Source organism: Lissotriton helveticus, chromosome 3_1, assembly GCF_964261635.1.
Source record: "Lissotriton helveticus chromosome 3_1, aLisHel1.1, whole genome shotgun sequence".
Lineage (NCBI taxonomy): Eukaryota > Metazoa > Chordata > Amphibia > Caudata > Salamandridae > Lissotriton > Lissotriton helveticus.
The window spans coordinates 502,282,671-502,307,203 of NC_136061.1; the positions used below are offsets into that span (position 1 = coordinate 502,282,671).

General features: G+C 45.2%; 1 protein-coding gene across 5 annotated transcripts in view; it reads left to right on the top strand.

Annotated features, from left to right (window-relative positions):
• The window catches only part of MYO1B (myosin IB), a 911,317-nt gene extending 887,536 nt beyond the window's left edge, over positions 1 to 23,781 (top strand). For 3 of the 5 annotated variants that reach the window (XM_078680405.1, XM_078680401.1, XM_078680400.1), the window contains exon 31: positions 22,323 to 22,579. In XM_078680405.1, coding sequence (XP_078536531.1) covers positions 22,323 to 22,446 — 124 coding nt within the window. In that variant the 3' untranslated portion in view covers positions 22,447 to 22,579. Of the gene's footprint in view, positions 1 to 22,322 lie in introns of all 5 variants that reach the window. The other 2 variants (XM_078680402.1, XM_078680404.1) reach the window with 1 other exon arrangement.
• The last annotated feature ends 752 nt before the right edge of the window (positions 23,782 to 24,533 follow it).

The window sequence follows — 24,533 nt, forward strand, 5'->3', positions numbered from 1 at the left end:
TACTAATTCAAATGCCTCCCATTCGGGGGGACTACAGCACCCAGAGTCTTCACCAAATGCCTTGCAGTAGTTTCAGCCCACTTAAGAAGACAGCACATTCATGTCTTCCCTTATCTGGACGACTGGCTCATAAAAGTGAAGTCACACAGCAGCTGTGTGCAACACACACACAAAACAATCCAACAGCTTCACACCTTGGGATTCACAGTAAACCTTACCAAATCCCATCTCCATCCATTCAACATACAACAGTATCTAGGGGCTACAATAGAGACTTCAAAAGCTCTAGCATACCCCAACCAAGTCAGGATAAGGACCATACAAGCTCTAATAGCAAAATTTCAACCTCAACACTCGCTACCAGCGCGAGTGTTCATGCAATTGACCGGGATGATGGCCTCTTGCATTCTCATCGTCCCTCATGCAAGACTCCAAATGTGTCCCTTACAGGAGTGTTTGGCACGTCAATGAAACCTGGCTCAAGGTCAGCTAACAGATCTGGTGTTGGTAGACGACCGCACCGATCACACTCTGCAGTGGTGGAACACACAAAACCTTTCCAAAGGGCGGCCGTTCCTCGACCCGGTTCCACAGATAGTGCTATAAACAGACGCATCGCTCACCAGCCCGGGAGCTCATCTTCAAACCCATACTATTCAACTCCCCCTTTTAAGCAAAGCTGTCCTAGTCAGTACAGATAACATGACAGTATTGTATTATATACAATAACGGGGGGGGACACACTCTCTCCAGCTTTCACACCTACCTCACAGCATATGGAGATGGGCCATTCCTCGAAACATATATCTCCTTGCAGAACACCTCACAGGAGTACACAATCAGATTGCGGATCTACTTAGTCGCCAAAAACAGCAGATACACAAATGGTAATTTCACCCTCAAGTTTTGCTTCCACTCTTTCTAATGTGGGGGCACCCAGAAATAGATATGTTCACAAACACACCAAAATACAAAATGCCCAAGCTTCGCATCCAGGTATCCACACCCATTGTCCAAACGCAATGCGCTATGAATGAACTGGCCAGGCTAGTGGTTCGGAAACTCAAACAGCATTCCCTCACAATGATCCTAATTGCTCCAACATGGGCCCGACAACCATGGTTCACAACCTTCTTGGAACTATCAGTAGTTAGTCATCAGAAGCTACACCTCTCACCCAAGCTTCTCGCTCAGAACCATGGAGAGATAAGGCATCCAGATCCCAATCAACTCAACCTTGCGATCTAGCACCAGAAGTCTTAGTTTGGCTACCTTAATCTCCTGCCAGACTGCATGAACATCATTATAGAGGCTAGATGTCCTATCACTAGAGCTTGCTGTGCCGCAAAGTGGAAAAGATTTGTAATTTACTGTGCAAGTAACAAAATCAACCCACTAGATGCTTCCATTCAAAACATCATCTGTTAGCTATTGCATCTACAATTAGGCAACCTAGCGTATACATCCATTAGACTACATCTTGTAGCAATAGCAGACTATCTCCAAAACAGACATTTATCTTTGTTTAGGGTACCAGCTATCAAGGCATTTATAGAAGGACTTAAAAGAATAATTCCACCTAGAGTTCCACCCTCTCCAGTATGGAACCTAAATGTGGTACTTACCAGGCTCATGGGTCCCCAATTTGAACCTATGCATAAATGCAAATTACAATTTCTCACCTGGAAAGTAGCTTTCCTGGTTGCCATCACGTCTCTTGGAAGAGTCAGTGAACTCCAGGCATGAACCATACAAGAACAATTTCTCCAAATCCATCATAACAAAGTGGTTCTTAGGACCAACCCAAAATTTCTACCTAAAGTTTTCTCTGCTTTCTACCTTAACTAGTCTGTAGAACTCCCAGTGTTTTTCCCTCTACCAGACTCAGTAGCAGAACGGGCTCTTCACAGGCTGGACGTAAAAAGAGCGATACTTTACTACATAAAACAAAATCCTTTAGAAAGATTAAACCCATTTTTGTGGCTTTCTCCCCACCTCATAAAGGCACTCCTATCTCTAAAACAGGGATTGCAGGGTGAATTGTTAAATGCATCCAAATATGCTATGCTAAAGCCAAATGCACCTAAACCATTCCCCCTAGAGCTCACTCCACACGTAAACTAGGGGCATCCATGGCCTTCTTAGGGAACATTCCCCTAGATAATAATAATAATAATAATCCACATTTGTAAAGCGCACAATCACCCGTTAGGGTCTCTAGGCGCTGGGGGCCGTCGGGAAGATTAAGCGAGCTATTGCCCAGAGTCACATGGTGCTGGGCTAACTTGCCGCCGGAGCCGGGGATCGAACCCTGATCCCCAGATTCCAGCGTCAATCGCCCTGGCCGCGGACATCTTCAAAGCAGCAACTTGGTCTACAGAGCACATGTTCACAAAACACTGTTGTGTAGACGTGCAAGCAAAACAACAAGCTAGTGTGGGCCAGTCTGTGTTAAGAACACTTTTTCAAACCACTGCAACAGATACAGGTAGCCACCGCTAAGGAGGTAACTGCTGTGTAGTCTATGCACAAGTATACGATCTACAGCTCATACGCCTCGAACGGAAAATGCCACTTACCAGTATGCATCTGTTCTTGGCATGTTGAGCTGTAGACTCCCATACGCCCACCCGCCTCCCCAAATACCGCTATCTATCCAGTACTATCTTACTTAGATACATTACACATGGACATCCTTTTCTATTTCTTACTAACTCCATCATAACCCTCCATGGCAAAACAATCTGGAGATGGAGTACTTTCAAAAGTAGTAAACTGGAAATGAAAACGGATACGTGAAATCTTTCGAGCATTGTCTGTGTGCGCGTCTTGCGAACGTTTGAAATTTTTCATGCAGCGCCATATTGCATGTAGGAGAGTAAATGTGAATTTGCCTGTTATAATGTCATCGATCTCCTACTTTGAGATATTGGGTGATAACCTCGGGTTACATAAGATCACCCTCGTAAAGATGGCGGAGGCCTAACAACTAGATGCACCCTCATAAACATCTTGCTCAGTGTTTAGCAGTAATACGCAATGGGAAAAAAAGCATTTGCAATGCAATAGGTCTTGTATTTGTGAGAGTTAATCTATTGGCGTTGTAAATGACAATGCCTTTTGTTTGTTTTAAAAACCAACACATAAATAAAAGGCATTGTCATTTACGATGCCAATAGCTCAAACTCTCGCAAATGCGATACCTATTGCATTGCAAATGCTTGTTTACTCTGTGCACTGGCACACTTCTAACCAGGCCCGGTGAATGTGCTCTTACCCCTGAATTTTTTTTAAATTGGCTAATACCCTAATTGGCATAACTATCTTCCCTATAAGGCCACTGTATATGGTGTCTGTTAGACCTGGTATCCTTGGCGTGGTGTCCCCCTAACGTTCAAACCACCCGTTTCTGCTGACCTTAGGACTCTGCACACTTTACCAATGCTAACCAGTGCTAAGGTACTTGTTCTCTCTGCTAAAAACATGGCAACATTGGATTATACCCACTTGGCATATTTAAGTACCCTATACGTTCCCAGTATAGTACATTACATGTGCCCAGAGCCTGCAAATTAAATGCTATTAGTGGGCCGGTAGCACTGATTGTGCCCCCCATTTAAGAAGCCAAGTAAACTTGTCTCAGGCCTAGCATTGCAGAGCTTGTGTGTGCAGTTTAAACTGCCATTTTGACCTGATGAAGTAAACCTTTTGCCACTCCCAGAACTTTCTTTATAATATACATGTCACCCCCCAGGGTGGGACCTGGACAGCCCAGAGGGCTAGGTGCAATGTATTTAAAAAGTAGGACATGTACTTTTAAGTTTTACATCTCCTGGTAGTGAAACACTCCTAAGTGCGTTTATTTCACTACTGCATGGCCTATCTTTCCCATAGGATATAATTTGGGTTGCCTTATTACATTTCATTTTATAATTGTGATTTCCAAATGGAAAGGGATGACCAGTTCATGTTTGGTGTCTCTGGAATCCCAATTTAAAAACCTAACATGGTGATGTCAGATTTTAAATTACAATTCAGAAAATTCCACTTTTAGAAAGTTGGCTTTTTCTTGCCTTAGCCGTTTGGTGCCTGCAGCCTGTCTCTGGTCACATTAAGTGTGGTTAGCAGTTGGGCTTTGTGTAGTCCTTTTAGCTACCCACAGACAGTGGGAGCTTAGTGGTGATTGAATGGACCATCACTGACAGGATGGGAGGGAAGACCTGAGCAGAGCCCCTCTTACACATGAAAAGGCTGAATACCCTCTGTAGTTAGTCCGGAGCCAGGGCCAGGAAAGCAGGGCATCTGTGCACATCAAGGCATGCTTCTAGAAGCCTCTCCCCACTTCAAAGGCACTACTGTTTATAAAAGAAGGGCCTGAGACACCAAATCTTCAGTACACTTCTGGACCTTTGGATACTCTGCCAGGAAGGAGGACTGCTGTGCTGCTTCAAGGACTGTCACTCTGCTGCTCTAAATGAACTGCTGCAATGTTGTGCTGACCTGCTGCGCTCTTGCTTGGGGAAGAACTGGACCTGCAACCCCATCTTGAAACCAGGACCTCAGAGTGACTCAAAGGGCTAGTCTGCTTGCTTTCTGATATGAGACTCAGGGACATAAAAGGCTCCCCAGCAGCTCCTGGATCAGTTTTTAGTGGGTTCCTGATCCCTCTCCACCCCCATATGGTGCCTCTCAGGTCCTGGACCCTAGGTGTGGCTCTCGAGTACTTGAGCTTTTGGTCTTCTACTTACTGCGAACAGGCCCATTCATACTGGTACCGCACTGCTAGCTCTGAGAATCAGCTCGAGCCACCGCCAGCCCATCTCTTTGCACAGCAGCATCGACAGCTCACGGAGGACTGCCAACGCAAATGTTTAGCCTGCCTGTCCACAACGCCCGACCCGCTCTTCGTGATACGCCGACCTCAGCCAGCAATGCTCTCCTTACTCCTCGCCACCCTCTCCAACGCAAACAGGACTCTTGGCACAAAGCTTGAGAAGGAAAACCTTCAGCGGAACTAGGATGAATCTGTATCCTACCCGCGCTCCATCACGCACAGCCTGAACGTTAGTCTCTGGCCTGGTCCAGAGTGACCAGAGACCAGATAACCGTGGTTGACGCATTATGCTTCTAAGTGTGATATATAGGTTTATTCTTTAAAAATCCATAACTCCAGCTTTACTTATTAGAGTTTTGTTTTTTTGGTCTTGTTTTATGTATTACATTTTACTCTATTTTTCTACCCTTGCGTGGTATCTTTTTGTGTGGTGTTTTCACTGTTTTACTGTTTGAAGTGTTGCACAAATACGTTACACATTCCCTTTAAGTTAAGCCTGACTGCTCTGTGCCAAGCTACCAAGGTGGTTGAGCACAGGCTAATTTTTAATTTGCTTGAGTCTTGCCCTTACTACGATTGTGGTTGTTGCTTGACCAGGGCTCACACCCCAGTAATCCAATTACTAACAATGTTTCAAAATACACACTCATGGAATGGAAAGTCACCTATAGACTCTAGCACTACTGTGCCATCCACTAGTGCAGCAAGACAAACATGACTTCAGCCCTACCATTGTAGCCTGGCTACTATAGGTTTGAAACTGCAACCCCGCCTGTCAAAATTAACCCTTTTGCTATGAACAAAGCCTCCCTTTTAAGTATTGTCACCCCTATGTAGACCTCGGAGCTCACAAAACAGGGTGCATTTTATTTACAAGTTGGACTTTTAGAAATTTAAAGTTAGCAGTGACTAATCTATTTTGTCTGTAGGAGGGCTGGTTGGCCCATAGAGAAACGCTGGAAAGTATGTCATATGTTATAGTAAACTTGTAGCGCGCACTAATACTCCAGAGTGTCCTGGCGCGAAGAATAACAGTGAGCGCTTAATTTGTAAAAAATAAATACATAAATAAAGAAAAGTAAGAAATAAGTGCCGGGCCCTTGTCAGGAGGCCACTACGGCTTGCACCACCCATTGTCACTACCAGAGCTTCCAATGACAGTATCTACACAACTACTAACCATCACACTGCTACAGGTGTGACCATTGAGACTGTTCTTTGCCCTGAAAGCTGTAAGAATGGCTTGGGCATCAGATATAAATTGTTTTTCTTGTATATTGAATTAATGAACAACCATTGTTCTGCTCAGCTCTAAATTAAAACAAACAGTGCCACCATGTGCCAGCTGTCATAAGTGCCAGTGTTGACAATTAAAAGCCGATGCCCCAGCAGTGGAAAACACTGGCTGGAGTTAAGCACTGCTGGGAAGCAATATTAAATATCAATCGGCAATTTCAGGCTAGCGAGCAGTTAGAAAAATAATTCAAGAACTTATTTGAATATTTATTAAATTCCCAACTCAATGGTTAAGTTGGATTTTTAATTAATATCAATGATTCGGGAATTTTAGAAAGTTCCCTTTCCCTGCATTAGCCTCATACTGTCACCCAGCTGGCGAATAACCCTGATGAAGTTTGAAGACTGCCCCAGAGCAAACACAGTGGTGAGTGTGTGAAGAGGTGCTTTGTTCCTCTGTCATGAATACCAGTTGGGCAGTTCCCAGAAATTTACTTTACTTCAATGGGGCCTCTGGTGGCTCAGTGGACTAATGCGTCTACTGCAGGAGCCTGTGTTCGACCTCTTGGTCACAGGTTCAAATCCTGACTGGTTCACTCATCCTTCCATCCATCTGAGGTCGATAAAATGAGTACCATTGAGTTGGGTAACAACAAATATCTGTTATTCAGCGCCAAGATACCCGTAGTGGTGAACATGCGCTTTACAAATACACGTTGTTATGTTATGTTGTCAAAGGAAGGTGTCCGGTGATGCCTGCATTTGTCCTACCAGTCTCGCAGGAACTAAACCCAGTGGGGGGCTGACCCAGGACTGGTTTGGAGTGACCAAGTAGGAGGGAACTGCTCATTACCTTGGACATTCCTTTTGGTGGGCACACATGCTCTGCACAAGGGGAGAAGGGGTTCACCATCTTGGATTTAGTAAGAGAGGGGCACTGTGGGAATGTTTGCAGATGGGTAGACGGGAACTGCTGCAAAGTGGGTAAGGTTATCGCTGGGAACCTTTTCCCTATTGGTGAAGGAGTGACCACGAGTCACGTCCCATCCACAAGCCAGTGCCAGGCAAATATGTGGCTAGTACCCTCCTTAGACCACTACTGGATTTCGAAGAACAGAAGGAGGAACTGCACCTGCTGTTTGAGACTGGTCATGAGAAAGGGCTGGACCTGCTCATATCTGTACCCAGGTCAAACTAGTGGACTTCAAGGGTCGATTAGCTGACTCCAGGGCCACAACAAGCTGCAGGAGTCCTTTTCTTGAAGTGCCCATCTGATCTGTACCAACTGGACCTGACCTGGACCATGTTGGTGCCCAATGCTAGACCGAGTCGTGTGCCCTAAGTTCTGTCCCTAAGGTCTTGGGATCCTTGTTTGTGTCTACCGTCACCTAACATTTCTGAAAACCGGAGTCTTAAAAACGTTTTAGAACTCAAGACCTCCAAAGGCATATAGGAAATCTGTAAAATTGATCTGCCCAAGACGCACGGTTGGTGGGCTGAAGAGAAAGGTTTCCCCTGCTTGGAGCTTCTCCACAACAGCGAATCTGATTCAGCTGGACTACTTCAAGAAAGCATCCAACCTCATGGAGACCTCTTCAGATATAGCCCACAGCCATCTCTCTGTGGAGGATGTCTAGAGACTAAGTCCGAAGGTAAAAGGTAGAAGGTAAAAATATTGACTAGGCAAAGGAGCCTAAGTATCCTGAGAGGACTTCCCTGGGCACAACATTTAAATTTCTCCCGCTCTGAGTTTTTTCCACCAAACTCAATGATTCTCAGATACAGCCTACTGCCTTTCCCTGCTAAATGTGTTTGATATTCAGAAAATGACTAAATCTCAAGGAAAAGCCTCTGACCTAGGTCAAACCAAGTTGGTGCATCTGACCCGTGCTCTATGTAGATAGATCTTTTATATGTATAATAGATTTCTGCTGCAAAGGTTATTTATTATGAGCATATTTATCATATCTGAAAGAAACAGGTTAGTGTTAGATTCCTTACCTTAGAATATCCCCAGCCGTCAGACTGGATCCGGAAAATTTTGCGTAGCGGTACCCCTACGCGTTGGTAGGCATCGTCTGCGGCTCTGCGTCCGTCGTCGGTGTCGTGATCGCCGGAATAACGTCGTCGGAGTACTTAGATGCAGCCCTCGCGATCTCTTTTGGATCCTTCTCGAGTCGATACCTCGACTCACGGTGCCGATATGGATGCCCGGGTTCAAACCCTGCGACGATTGTCACCGCTTGATGTCGGTGAACGACCCCCACTGTCGGTGCCTTTACTGTCTCGGGCCGACCACGATGACAAGTCGTGCCCCGACTGACGGGCCTTGACCTCGAAGGCAAGGCGGGAGCGGTCCCGTAAGCGTCTCGAGCTCCAGTAGTCGGCCCCGCGCCGCTCGAGGTACCGATCGAGGAGGAGGTCGAGGGATCGGTCGCGGGCCCACAGTCATCGCCACTCGACGAGTCGACTCCAAGTCCTCAGGTAAGTCTAGGCACAAGAAGTCGAAGAAGCGACATCGCTCTTCCGACTCCCCCCCCCACACCCCCCCCCGATGCTCGTGCGACGCGGCTGGGTGTTTGGGCGACACCGCTTATGCGGCTACACCGGAGCCGCAAGCGCCGCGCCCAGCTCCACACCCGCCAGTCCCTGGGCTGCACGAGACACCGGAGATTAGCGCCTTCCTCACGGCCATGAGGTCGCGCTTCCCTCTGTCGTAACCCGCCGAGGCGCCTTCGGGCCCCAGGGGTCCGTCTGGGAGCCCTAGCGGGCCTGTAGCTCTGGCCCCAGTGCTGTCGGGTGCTTCGGCCCGGCGCCGTCGATGACTTCGGTCCTGATGCCGCAGGGCTTCTCGGGATCTAGGCCTGGATCCGTGACGATGCCGGTCTACCTCCGTTGGCGCCGTCACTAAGGGTGTCTCCCCCGACGCCGTCCCTGTTTGACGTCGTCCCCGGTCCCAGCCCTGGTCCAGATCCTGCGTCGGACCGGCACCGCCCGGCACCATCTTCAATGCCAATCGGTGAGCCCTTCACCGACGATCCGGCTCCATCATTTGTTCCTGACTATCAGGAGATGGATGACGAGTAGGACTGGGAGGGGTCTGAGGACCCTCTGGCACTGCAGTGCCAGTTGAGCCAGGACTGGGCAGACAAGCTGGGGGAGACCAGTGGTCTGGACACTTCGCTCGACACTGGATTTGTCTCTCCTCCTACCGTGGCTACGGAGGAGGGGGCTACTTACAGCGTGGAGTTGACTAGGGCAGCCAAGGCCTTGGCTCTTGAGCTCCCGGTCACGGCCGTGAGGACTAACCTCCTCACTGAGGTGCTCAAAACGCAGGCAAGCTCCTCGGAGCCTCTCCTGACATTTAACGAAGCCCTCACTGACGTTCTGGTGGGCATCTGGTCCAAGCCCTCTACAGGCCTCCCTGTAGATCGGAAAGTGGCCCGACGCCACCGCCCAGCTCCGGGCGACCCCAGTTTCCTGTCCATTCACCCCACCCCCGAGAGCCTGGTGATCGAGGCCTCCCCGACCGCTCCTCTGGATTTGGAATCCAAAAGGTACGATCAGTTTGGGAAGAAACTGTTCTCCTCACTGAGTTTGGGGTTGCGGTCTGTCAACACCGCCTGCCTTTTGGGCCGTTACACCCACTCTCTGTGGGATACGGTTGCGGAAGTGCTGCCGCAGTGCCAGGTGGAGAACCAGGCAAAGCTTACCCAAGCCCTAGCAGAGGGACGGGGATGCAGCACGCTATTCAATTCGGTGTGGACTTGATACCACGGACTCGCTGGGTAGGGAGATTGCGACGACAGTGGTGGTTCGCCTCCACGCCTGGCTGAGGTCCGCCAAGTCACCCTTATGGACATGCCTTTTGATGGCCGTCGTCTCTTTGGCGACAAGGCGGACAGTGCGCTGGAGCGTTTCGAGAACTCCAGGGCTGCGGCCAAGTCCATGGGCCTCGGCCAACGCCAGCAAGCTTCCGCCTTTCGTCCCTTTCATGGCCAAGGAAGGGGCGCCCCCACACGTCCTGCTAGCCACAGGCCGCAGATCCAACCTCAACGTTGTCGTGGACGATGTAACTGCCTTGGCGGTGCCGGCAGACACCTGCAAGGTCAGTCCACACCCGCCCCCGCAGCATCTGCCTCAAAATCGTCCGAGTTTTCAGGTCCATTCAATGCCATTGGGGGGCAGGGTTCACCATCACATCCTCCATTGGCGCTCCATCACTTCGGACGGGTGGGTGCTGCAAATCGTCCGAAGGGGCTACTCCCTCCCCTTTGAGGCGACCCCTCCAGACATGCCACCGCAGTACCACTGCATGTCGGGGGATCACTTGTGACTTCTGCAGGAGGAAGTTATGGCCCTCTTGGTGAAGGGGGCCGTAGAGCGCGTTCCTGAGCCAGAAGTAGAATGTGGTTGCTATTCCCACTACTTTCTGGTACCCAAGAAGGGCAAAGGAGGCCTACGCCCTACGCCCTATCTTGGACCTACCGAGCGTCAACGGCTTCTTCCGGAAGGAAAAGTACAAGATGCTGACTTTGGCTCAGGTCCTAGCTGCCCTGGACCCAGAAGACTGGTTGGTAGCGTTGGACTTGCACGACGCGTGTTTCCACATCCCCGTCCTGCTGGCCCACCGGCGTTACCTGCGGTTCACGGTAGGCCACGAGCACTTTCAGTTTACCGTGCTCCCCTTCGGCCTTACCAGCGCCCCACGGGTGTTCACGAAAGTGATGGCGGTGGTCGCAGCTCATCTGTGCAGATTAGGGGTTTCAGTCTTCCCCTATCTCGATGATTGGTTGTTGAAGGCGGGCTCACCCCAGACAGTCGTCTCCCACCTCCAGACTACGGCCGACCTCCTGCACTCGCTGGGGTTCTCCATCAACGTGCCGAAGTCACACCTGTGTCCCTCTCAGAAGCTCCTATTCATCGGAGCGGTTCTGGACTCAGCGCAGTTTCGGGTTTATCCCCCCGAACAGCGGGTTTGGGATATTCAGGCTCTGATTCCGATCTTTCAGCTTTTATCCCGAGTTTCGGTCAGGTTGACGCTGCAGCTCCTGGGACTGATGGCCTCCTGCATCCTTCTGGTGCATCACGCCAGGTAGCGGATGCGTCCTCTGCAGTGGGACCTGAAGTTTCAATGGGCACAGCATCAGGGCAACCTGTCAGACCATGTCCGAATCTTGGAGGGCACTGCAAGACAGTTGCAGTGGTGGCTCACGAACCGCGATTGGGTCAGCGGCAGATCTCTCTCCCTACCCCAACCGGAGCACGTAGTGGTGACGGATGCGTCCCTCCTGGGATGGGGAGGGCCACATGGGAGACAGGGAATTCAGAGGCCTCTGGTCTCCGGCGGAGTCCCGGCTCCACATCAACCTTCTGGAGCTGCGGGCGATCCGGCTTGGACTGAAGGCATTCCTCACCTCTGTCCGGGGAAGTGTAGTGCAGGTGTTCACGGACAGCACCACCGCCATGTGGTACTGCAACAAACAGGGCGGGCTGGGGTTGTGGACCCTTTCTCAGGAGGTTCTGTGCCTCTGGACATGGCTGGAACACCAGGGCGTTACCCTGGTGGTTCAACACCTAGCAGGTTCCCTGAATGCCAGGGCGGACGAACTCAGCCGCTGGTGCATAATGGATCACGAATGGCGTCTAAGCTCAGGCGTGGCGCAAGGCTTCTTTCAGCAGTGGGGAGAGCCTTGGTTAAATCTATTCGCCACCGAAGAGAACGCACAATGTGATCAGTTCTGCGCGTTGGAATTTCCACGGCGGCACTCGCTCAGAGACGCTTTTCGTCGCGAGTGGAGCTACGGTCTGTTTTACGCCTTTCCGCCTATACCACTTCTGCCCAGAGTGCTGAAGAAGATCAGGCGCGACTGGGCCCAAGTCATCCTTGTGGCTCCGGACTGGGCACGAAGATACTGGTATCCCAAGCTACTCAGCATGTCAGTTGATCCCCCGATTTATCTGCCTTTTCAGGAGGACCTTCTGTAGAAGCAGCAGGGGACGATCCTCCACCCGAACCTGTCCACCCTCCACCTCCATGCGTGGAGATTGAGCGGCGGCAGTTGAGGCCATTTGACTTGCCTCCTAAAGTCTGTGATATGATTCTGGCAGCCAGGCGTCCCTCCACAAAATCGGTATATGCCTGCAGGTGGAACAAATTTGTGGCATGGTGCACAGCAAAGGCTGTGGATCCACTCGCTGCCCCCCTTTCAGAGGTTCTCCTCTTCTTTCTTTCTCTTGCCCAGCAGGGCTCTGCTTTGTGCACTGTTAAGGGCTACCTCACTGCCATTTCTGCCTTCTTGAGACTTCCTGATCAGCCTTCTCTCCTCCTGTTCCATTTGTGATGCCTAAGTGGGACTTGAACCTTGTTCTAACCTATTTGATGTGCGCTCCTTTCGAGCCACTTCACAATTGCCCTCTACGTCTTCTGACAAGACTGCATTCCTGGTTGCCATCACCTCTGCCAGGACAGTGAGTGAGTTCCAGGCTCTATCTTCTAAGCCTCCTTTCCTTTCTGTCCATCAGGACCAAGTTGTCTTGAGAACTCGTCCTTCTTTACTGCCCAAAGTGGTTACAACCTTTCATATCGGGCAGTCTATCACCTTGCCCACCTTCTCACAGCCTCCGCATCCCTCGAAGGAGGAAGAGAGGCTCCACCGTCTGGACCCAAAACGTGCTTTCTCCTTTTATCTAGACCGCACACGCCAGTTCCAGGTGGACGGCCAGCTCTTTGTTGGTAACATGGGCACGGAGAAGGGACGGGCGGTGCACAAACGGACCATCTCTTGGTGGGTCGGGTTGTGCATCAAGGTCTGTTACTCCTTGGTGAAAAAGGAGCCTCTTGTTGGGCTGAGGGCCCATTCCACTCGGGCCACGGCGGCTACTACTGCCCTGGGTCGGGGAGTCCCCTTGCATCTGTCAGGCAGCTACGTGGGCTTCGCTGCACATGTTTGCTAGACACTACGCCTGGACAGCCAAGTCCGGAGAGATGGCTTTTTCGGCCGTTCCGTTCTCCAGGACTTTCTGGTGTGATCTTGGTTCGCAGACCCACCACCGGGGTTAGTATTGCTGGGGTATCTATTCTAAAGTAAGGAATCTAACAGTAACCGGTTTCTTTCAGATGCACAAGTTACTTACCTTCGGTAACGATATATCTGTAAGAAACATTAGTTAGTGTTAGATTCCACCCATCCTCCCCGTTCTGCAAACTGATATCTAGGGTTAAGGTCATCCCTTTCAGGGCCCTAGTTTCATGGCACCATTGTCGGTCTCTGGCATGGCTCTGCGTTCCTGGCATGGAAAGCTATGTACAAGACGCCGCACGAGGGCGGCGTCTAAGTACTCCAACGTCATTCTGGTGATCATGACGCCGACGACGGACGTGGAGCGGCAGACGACGCCTACCGACGCCCAGCGGTACTGCTACGCAAAACTTTCCGGATCCAGTCTGACGTCTGGGGATATTCTAAGGTAAGGAATCTAACACTAACTAAGGTTTCTTTCAGATATGCCGATACTGAAGAGTAACTTGTGCGTCTATTTTTGACCAGGTAAAACCTTCAAACCTCTTCTTTGGAGGATAACATGTAGTGCCACAGCATTTTTTAGAAATATTTTTTTTTAAAAATGAAATTTTAACAGTAAGCATGAAAATATAACCGGGACTCAACCAACCGCAAGTTTCATCTGTTGCAATTAGACAAGAACCATTCACTTGGAGTGTATAATAAGAAAAAATGACTTAAATAGGTACTACATGTAATTTACTAGCAAGGCTGGGCTGCAAATAGTTACACATCCTGTGTAGAGCGGAGGACTCAGAGAAGTCAGCGCCCTAGTGGGTTGGTGCATGCAGATGTGCTTATGATTGCAGGATGTTTTTTTTGTCCAACAATGGAACTCAATAGAAAATTTGCAGGCAAGTTAAAGGAAGGCATTTTGAGTTTTTCCATACCACCCTAAGGATGTGTTTTTGACAACCATAAATATGAAAGGCAGTGATTGGCAAGGAGATTACTCAATGTAATAGCCACATGAGATGTATGTCTTCTGCCACAGAAAATGGCGTACTCTATCTCTTCTATCAAATAGAGCGTACAATTCCTCGTTTTTGCAATCGGTGTCTAATTTAAGGTCAAATTATGAAGATTAAACTCTGCAAATGTGTTAATAAGCTGCCAGGGCACTTGTTTTTCAAAGTTTGTAAACCTCAATGTAATTGTGAGTTATTGCTAGCATCTAAGCCTGCCCTTGTTGTTGGAGATTTAATCCTTTTTTCAAATGATTGCAGGTGGGAAAAAAAAACTAGTTGATATTGTATATACCCGTTTTTAGTATTTGAAAACAATTGTTAGTAGGCTTAAATTTAGTCTGCATTATTTGTGTATCAGTTTCTGTAACTCTTTCAGAAGCTTTTCTTGAATATGCTTGTTCTTTACTAACTGCATATATCAAGGTAGATGCCAATTATTTACTCTTCACAGGGTGTGGAACCAGGAGGAAATCACTCAAATTACAAAGTTCTGACAGATGTCCTGTCACAGCAGTTAAACTGGAATCAGTTACCATTGTTGCCACAAATCGTCAACCCTATATTTGGCTACCGTCATTGGGAAACATATTTTGTATAGTGTCCTGTCCGTTTGCTAATGGTCCAGTTGCTTTGAAAATAATCTATTCATGCACCCATCATCTGTGTACGTCCTATTGCCCATAGGGCTGTTCCATCTCAACTGAACACATTTAAATTGTGAGTCATACTGCACCATTTTACCCAGTTCACTGTCAGTGATGTTTTATTTCCATTTACAGAATGAAAAATGTGTTGAAATAGTTTTTGGAATGGATGGGGTTTTAAAATCACAAACAGACACACAGTTCATGCATGTTATTTGTTGAACTGTTATGTTTAGAAAGCATTTTCTGGCAATCATAAATTAACTAAATATAGTATCTGGTTCCCCTCACACTTTTCAAATTTATATTTTCTTTCTAACATACATAACCTTGGACTGCAAGTGAACCAAACTGTATAGAATAAATACATCTGTGTTTAGTGATCAGTATTTTTTCAGTTTCTCTGGCTCTTGGGAATAATACAAAATTGATGGCTCAGACCTATCAGTTTATTGAAATAAGGAAACTTTTTCTGGAAACTTCAAGGAATATTTATGGTTGGAGCCTGACAATGCTCGCACAATGTATAATTATATTTCGCTCAGGCACTGTGTGAACTATGGATGTAATGCTGCCCGTAATCCAATCTAAACCGCTCTTGATGATTTTCTACATTTAAATAGTGATCTTCACTATCTAAAGAGACATAGGATCCTTAGTCTATTGTTTATTCTTTGACAGAATTTATATTCCATGAATTTTTAAAAGGGCCAGGAATTATGTAATCTGTGGATATTTAAAAAAAATAAGGTATTTAAATCGTTTACGCCTCTGACCTTTTATCTGATTAATATATTTTTCCCAAAACGCACTATCCAGTGTAGGATACAAGATGATGTTCACAGCTTGATAAATCTGTTCTACTCTGCTGTGAGAGGACTGCGCCTGCAGTTCCTGAGCTACAGGAAATTTCACACTTTTATCAGAAATATAGTTCCAGTGTAGAAATATAGGTAGAAATATAACTAATATTGTAATCCACATTAGCATTGATAAGAATCAAGTAGTATCCCAGATGTATGACCACAGAAGAAGCAGCAAATAAGTCATCTGTTATGTGAACTGATTGTCGGAGGGATGGTTTCTCATTCTTTCAAAATCTGTGTCAGTCATTTTTGTATAACGCAATTTCTTGCAGTTGTATAATTTCAACTGATGTTGCTTCTGTTTGTGGTTCATAATGTACCAGCATATGCAGAGGTTGCAATTGTTGTTATTGCAGCGTCAATAAACCAGCATATGCAGACGTTGCAGTTGTTATTGCAGTGTCAAGTTCACTTGCTGAAACTGGTACATGGTGTGAAACTGGAGAAAAGCAGAATCATCAGTGACCTAAAATGGTGTAGAAGATTTCAGCATGGTTGCACCCTTCATAATCTAGTTTCTGCGGAGTAGAAAGAAAATGTGGTAATTTATTGTAGAGTCAAAGGCACCTTCATATTGATGGGTATCTGGCCAACCAAATCAACTATGCTATGCTTTTTAATGTGATTGATCAACATCGTCCTGCTCTTTCTTGCACCAGGAAGCAGCAGCAAGAGTACTGTTCAAGTGCCTGCTACTCCAAGAACAGGTGGCCGCGTAGATGGCTCGAAGATTTTCTTGTCTGGGATTCTTTCTAGAACCTGCTCTCTCACTGTGACAAACCACCTGTCAACAGTTTTAATAACTTTTTCTTCACTTGTTTCAGAGTCAGAATTCTTCATGTGGGACCATTTAGTTCTAGTTTCTTCAACAGTCTGCTCTCTGGACTCTGTAATAGCTATGCAGTATGCTGCTGTGTCAATCATGTATCCAATACAGGATAGCAGTTAAGAGTTGCTTGTGTACAATTCGCTTGTTCTACTACACCGTTTGATACCAGGTGGAACAGGTGCAAATTCAACAGGCATACTCCCAAAGGTGCTTGGGTGCATCGGCTTTGAATTAAGGACTATTGTCTGATTGAAAAGTATGAACTACAGCCATTGCTGCTAGGCACTGCAGGTCATTTATTACAGCTTGCTTGAGCAGTGACAATCTTTTGTGGCCAAGCCAAATTAATCTAAAGCATGAATTTAACAAAACAAATATATATTTACATTGATTAACGCTTGGGAGTGTCCAAATATGGTAGAGGACAATTACTCCAAATGGTTTAACGGAGATAGTAAGGAGAGTATGTGCTGATCTTACAACAGTTGTATGTTTTATTTATTGACAAATATTGCATTGCTGCACATATTTTTTATGAGCCTCAATAAGTATGGGCAGCAGTATAGTTGCTGTAACATTGATACAGTAACACTGATGCCAGCATGAGCTGAAGCTATACCTTCATGTGCCACCCTAATTACATCTTATCTAGCTTACTCATTAGGACTGTATCTGTCTCCTACCCCAGGTATGAAGCCCATATGAACATTATTCTTAGTGCGAGTGTAGGAGGATTTAGAGGGAAAAACATCAGGAGGGTTTTCCCCTATCAATGTTTCTTATATTGTCACTAAAATGTCTGCATCAATCTTAGTTTGAGATAGTTACATCAGCGATCTTAAAGGTTTGCACCACTCTTTGTGCCGCAAGATCTGCTGTACAGTTCCCTTCAATTTTATTAGCCACAGAAGCCAAAGCTTGTCCTGTAGAACAGCTACTTTTCCCCAATGTAGTTGTTTTTATCGATGTTTTTCCCTTTAAATCTCTGAATTTGTTTAAGCACTATGCAGAGAATTCACATTATAGATTCGTACACAAAATGCTAAATCTGACATAATAAGTGTAGGAGCTCACAGATCAGGTTTTTGTAGGGAAAGTGGCAGGGCATGTATTTTTGGTAGCTGTGCAGTGGAATTACCCAGACATTTAGTTTGTGCATGTAGTGCCCTGAGGTCAACATCCTGAAAAATCGTATCTTGTGTATGGGTAAACATTCAGGCTTTGTGGAATATTTTGAGTGTATTGCAAAATTTCCCGAGAATGAGGTGTGGGATTCATATTCAAAATTTACATACGTATCATTTAAAGTAGCAGCCCACTGCAACGAGCAATGCGGAATATTAGCTTCTGTTGCTGCTTCCAGCATAGATATTGGGGAAACTATAATGATTTGTTTTTTCTGTGCTAAAAGATGCTCTTTCAGTATGGCTTGCTGTATTGAATGAGACATCTCGCAATAGGATTAAACATTTCCTCTGTAGAGGAGCACAGGTGGGATCTCTATGCTACGGGAGTTGTCTGTCCCACATTGTATACTACATATGTGTACCAGGAACAACCCTAATTACTAGGTTTGTCTTGGTGTCCAGTGTATGCGAATAATCAGGCAATAGAAGAGGGCAAAAATCTCAAACATGTATGCTTGCAGTTCATATAAGATAGCTTTGTTTTTTTCCAGTTCTTTTCAGAAAATGTCAGCGTCATTAATTCATACAGTAGATTAATTTACCCAGCATAATACTGCAAGTTACTTCTTCCAAAGTAAAACAATCTAATTAGGCCTTTTAACTTCCTTAGTGTGTTTGGAGTTTGCACAATATCGCACTTCTTGAGGAAGTCTCGTGATAATACTTTACACTCTCTGGATAGCTCATGATAAAAAAAAATCACTTTGATATGACATTTTATATTTCTTAAATTTGATTTTATATCCATGTTGGGCTAAAAGAGTTGTTAATCTGATCCACCCTACCCAGGTGTTCAGTTAAGTCATCATCCGTGACATGGATATCAATGTTTGATAGCACCACAAAAGTCTTATTTTGAGAACTCCATCATTCTTCCTACAAAGCCCAGGGCAATTTGTATACCTTTGAGGCAATCATGAATAAGCATACTGAGTATAACTGAATGAAAAAAACAAGTATATACTGGGATTCAGGTGCTATTTGTTTGTCTAAAGAGTCCAGTACGTATAGCTGGTGGGATTATATATTTTTCTTAACTTGGTTAGCCATTAATCCTGCATTTTGTACAGCATGTTCATTTTATTATCTGGGGAAAATGAGTGTTCATAGTAGAATGTCAAGGCATTATACCTTGATATTATAGGTGATCTAAAATCACTTTTTATATTTTGCTTCGCTTTGTGCTTCAAGGGATATTAAGCCTGAACTTGTGTCTCACTTCTTAAGGGAATCACATGTAGAATAGATTCTTTGTCCTACCCCGGTAGGTTTGTTTATAAACAGGAGCCTGGTTCAAAGCCCACACTTATGTTTATTTTTCCCTGAGTTCAAGTGCTAAGGAGGAAAATGGTTGCCTTATTACCTCCTAACTCTGAGGTGCATCCTTTAGGAAAATCGGATTCCAGTCAGCCTCAGCGAAAATGTCACCTTCAATCTCTCTGGAGGGTTTATGTGTTCATTCAGAGTCCTAACTTTTATGTGTTTTTAGCTTCGAGTCCCCACCAGATGTTCCTTGAGAGTCTGGCAAACTTGTAATTTCTGCTGTGTTCTCCTGAAGCATTACTGTCCATATCCCATTCCACAGGACAATCAAAATACTGATACCAATCTGGCTTTCTGATTTTCATCAGTCTCTCAAATTATACCCACCCGTTCTGGATTATTCTTGCGAGATCCAGGCTACTATTTTTGTTGCATCTTTTGCTTTTTTTCATCTCTGGTGCAACTTTCTCTTTACCCGATTTCAATCACAGTCCACAGAGGTGTAAACTTCTGAAATAATCTTTGGAAGTTCCTGTTCGAGATCTTGAATAGGAATCAATGCCAACCAGTGGCGCACTGGCAGAACTGCAGCTTCTTCTCCAATGTTACTCATAACTATTGAGAAAACTGTCTCAAAATTACCCTTCAATTTCATTCCTAAATGTAGAGCTGGTGTACCTGCATCATTTTTAACACCTCCTGTAACACCGCTGGGGAGGCTGTGCAATGCGTGGTAGTATGAATTCTTGCAAATATTGTTCCATAATGATACGCTTTTCTTGAAGAGTTGGTACCATAGCTAGAGGAACACACAGAGTTAACATCCTGTGTCTGTCCTGGGATGTTGTTTTTTGGAATAATCAGATTCTAGCGGGTTTGTTTTATGAGAAAAATAGAATGGAATTCTGTCTTGTTTTGTGGGTGCTTTGCCCATAATGACATTAATAGTCTGTGGAATAATTGCCTGTACCACTGATGCACTTTTCTTGCAGAGGACAGGGACCCTGAGACATAGCAGGTGCCAGCCATGTGTTGTAGTGGTCCCCAGAGCCATTTATGGCTCCAGAAGGTGGGTCTTGGGGGTCTCTGAGGCCCCCAATACAATGTTCATTTTTGCCCCGGGGAGGAGTGGTCCCTGAGACCAGGGAGGCCCCACCCATAGAAATGCAGTAGGCCAGGGTAGGTGGTGATGTCTGGGTCACAGGGGGGGGTTCCAAGAGCCCCCCGATTACTTTCTTACATTTGGCCCCGGCGTCACAGGGTGGTCTGAGAGGCCCCTGTTTAAAAAGAAATTAGTCCCGGGGAAGTGGTGGGCAATAATAAGCGCTATGAGGAGAGCCCGTGCGCCCCTCTCCCTTATTATCAAAATGCCCCCTGGCCCACTGGGGGTGATAACTAACAATCCACTGGAGCCTGCGCTTGATATTTTAAAAAATGTCGGCAGGTTCCGCAGATCCCACCAAAAAGAAAGTGCTGTTTTTGGCCCTGCAGGGGTCCTTGTTGGTTCCCTTCCCTCCCCTAACCTATCGGTGATCACCTGTTTCCACAGGAGAAGCGTTTTGACTTGCCTGTATCTTTGGCGTCGTTTGACAAATCTTCATGAAATGTTCTCAAAAAAGTTCATGTATTCATATATGTATGTGTGTATATGTATATGTGTCTATATGTATATTGCACATTTAATTACATGAGTTACCTCGTCTTGTAGTACTGTCTTTAATCATAAGGGGAATCGCCAATTGCTTTCAGTATAAATATAAACAAGTATTGGCAAAGCCAGTTGGTGTGGGCTTAATACCTGCAGCGTAAGGCGATGAAAGCCTAATTAAAAAATGCTGGTGTAGATAGCTCTAGATCACGTTTTTTATTTCTGTGTGTATTAAAAGTCGGATGGCAATGTAATCTTCAGTGTAGCCCTACTTTAATTTCTGTGACCTGGAAAATAGGAAGGACAATACCGACTGCTCCTGTGGTACCATCGTTCTTTTGCATATAAACTAGAAGAGGATCATATTGAAGGCAAGACGCACATCAATATATTCAGTCTTTTTTTTCAAAGAAATTAAAAAGAAGCCAAGTTCATCGAGCACTCATGCGATACATATGGGAGGGAGCCAGCAGGAGTGGAATGAGGAGTCAGTATTTGGAAAGTAGTCCCTCATACAGTTGAATATGAGCACTACTTTGTAGGGGAAAAGATACATTCTAACAGCCAATAGCATCAGATGAGAAAGAAATACTCTAAGTTGAAAAATTCTGAAGCCAAAGGCTGAAAGAAACTGGTTTAAAACCAGCCAATTGTTGAAGGAGTGGGGACCCAAAGTACATTGTAAGTATATTGTTAGCACAATGTCTTGTTTGACAACTGCGTTGTGCACCCGGGCTACAAATGGTAGAAAGTGTACTGTACAAATCAGGAACAAATCTATACTGTGGGCTATTTCAGGGAATACAAATCTTAAAACATTTTAATTTCATTGTAATGTATGAGGTTTTGTATGCCATGTAAGGCCTTTTTACTAAGTCTGGGCAGAGTTCTGCGCATGCCAAGTTCTGCGAGCGTCGGAGTGCGTTGGGGTCAAGCCAATTTTGAGCAGCGGTTGTCTGTCCTGCACTGTAAAATCACCGCAAACTGCACCAGGCGTAGCGCAAGAGGGCACAGCTTCCTTTCTGTTGCTCGAGTAGATTTTTTACTCGCGCGGCAGCTTTCTCAACATGACCGGAAGGTTTCTCAACGCGAGTAGTCGCAACCTGCCGCAACCACTCGCATTGAGAAATCCGACCACCCGCATTGACGAATGTTGCCAGGAGGTTGATTTTCCTCTCTCACGCTGGCCAACTAGACCTTGGCTAGCGTGAGCAATGTAAAATCTCGTCGGGAGGGGGATTTTCTTCCCTCGCGCTCGCTAATTTGACAGTGACAAGCGCAAGCGAGAGCAAAAAAAACTCTGCTCCGCTATGCAGAGCAGAGTTTTTGGGAACTCCACGTGCTCCACAGAGTGTGGAAAGCTCTGCAAACTTAGCGAACAGAGAGGAGTTTACCGCCCAGGGTTACTTTTTACATACATTAGTTGAAGTGGTGTAAAACACCTATATTTTCACAGTGTTTTTTTTGCTCTGGTGAGAACTAGTTTTTTGCTTTGTTTGAGAAGAGGTGAGATCCCAACATCTTTTTCTGGCACAAAGATGATTGGAATTGGTTTATCTGGGGGATTACCGAATTACCATTTAGGTGTTTCAAAGTTGTTTAGCCCCCTAATGTAAGATGTAGTTGTAGCCTAGCAGAAGAACAATGTGGAAGTATGTATTTTCACTTGCTTTTACCGGACACACCAGTAGCATAAAAATCTCCCACCTCCTAAACCCGCTCATCGAGTGATGGCTACATAAATGTGTTCTTGTTTTGATTTTTTTTTCCTGTTGCCTTTTAGGTTCATCGTTCAGTTCAAACAGGAGAATGTATGTGTCAAATTCATACAAGGAAACCAGAAGAATGGCAACATTCCCACATGCAAGCGGAAAGGCAACCGGCTTTTGGAAGTTGCAGTGCCTTAATGGACATATTTTCTAATCATTCCAAGACTCATTTGTCTGCATCAGTGCAACGACGGAAATTATTTTTAATTGGTTTATTTTTGGGGAGCCAATTGCAGGTGACATAAACCTTTAGCCAAATGTTTCAGTTGCTAATTGACTTTTTAATATCTCATGTTTTATTATTTGAATGGGTTTACCTTTTAACCACTGATGTGCTGCATAGTAACATATTTTATTGTCTGGAAATAGCCATTTTTATTTTCATACCTATTCACTACAATATGTTTTTAAAAACTTTTCATTGCTGAAGGATTTTTGTTGTTAAACTGGCTAGAAGCACATAACCGTACATAATGAAAGTGAAAAGCATTTAAAAGTAAGTGAATCAAAAGTTGCCTTTATAACATCTGTATAGTTATCTCCTCATACAAATCTGTTGCCATAACTCCTGAGTATTGCCAAAGCAGAAACATGGAGGAAAATATTAAAATGAGTCACTGTGGTATTTGTAATGCATTTTCAGGCATTTGCAATTACATATGTTCCTCATACTTTTTGACAGGATCAACAGTGTCTGCATAGCAGTGATCTGACTGTACAGTTAGTTTAGTTTTTATAATTATTTGAAGGAAACAGGCAAAGGCTTCAAACGCACCTTCAAATTAGCAATGTTGCATTGTCTATAGTGAAGGATAAGCTTTTTAAAATTTTGATAAGATGGCCACAATATAGTGTAGTTTCTTACACTTAAAGCGGACCTCTTCAGTTGTTATGCTCTAAGTTTCTTTACCCTTGCCATTTAAATGGCTCTTGCAAGAAGTTTAGATATCAGACTCATGGTATTTGTTTCCATAATTTGTGCAGGTATTCAAACAATGCCTTAGATAGAGCTCTTAAAACATTGAGGAATGTCCTGTCCAATGTGCAATCAATCATATAAAACGAATTGTTAGTTATTTATGCTATACATTATTTGAACATTTATAAAAAAAATGTAATGGTACTTTGCAAATTTGATGTAGCAGGAACATATAAGTGTTATTGATTTGAAGGTGGTATCAGTTGTACACTACACTTGTCAGGTTATGGAAAATACTTGCAATACAGCTGTGACTACATTTTGAAGGCTGACGAACTGTACATAAAATGTGTTATGATATATGTTAAATTCTGTGCTATTTGGTGCCTGAATATTATAACCATATTTTTGTACTTAAAACGTTTATTATATTAGCTGTGTACCTGGTGTAACTTTGAAGCACAACAAGTTACATAAAAGAATTGCAAAGTTGGGAGAAACTTGTAATGGACTGCAATGTATGGTCTATAAACCAGAAACAACATTGAAAACCATTGTCTTGTGGAGTTTTCTTTTGCACATGTTTTGTTAATGGAAAGTATGCCAGCTGGTGAACTTTGAAAGTGGTCCAGCAAAAATAACCACCATGATTTATAGTGGGAGAGCCTGATATATCTGAGAACATTTTGAAAAAAATATCCTAATTGTGAGTTTCAATGCACCATTTTCCTATAACGTGACTACAATAAATTGTTTAAAACACTTACATTGAAGGCACTGTTAAAGGAATTCACCCTTAAAAATGCTTGAAAAAAATATTAGCAAAACACTACATCACTGCCTAATTTCCCTAGTGAGGGTATGTGTGTGCAGGCATGTACAACAATGTATCTGCGTTTGTAGTCTTGCTTCACGTCTACCTTTGAGTTCATGGGCGTCCGCAGGGGGGGGGGCAAGGAGGGGCGCTTGCCCCCCCCTGGAGTGCCCCTCCTTGCCCCCACTGCGGACGCCTACGGAAATGGGTAAATCGGCAGGCCAGGGTTAAAAAGTTAATGTCTACACGTGTGACTCTGGGGTCAGATGGCCAATGTAGAGAGGTGCATGAGAGAATCATCACACTTGCTCTTTCTGTGTGTTTGGAGAGTGAACTGCATGTTCTGGTGGAGCTTAAAGCACTGATTTTCTTAGGCATACACTGCCCTCTGCCATGGGGTAGCCTTTCACGAGCAAAGACAGAAAAGGATTTATTTGTTACGGCTCTTGGAGGTAGTACGTGGGGGGCTTTTCCGAGCTCTTTTCCAGAAGA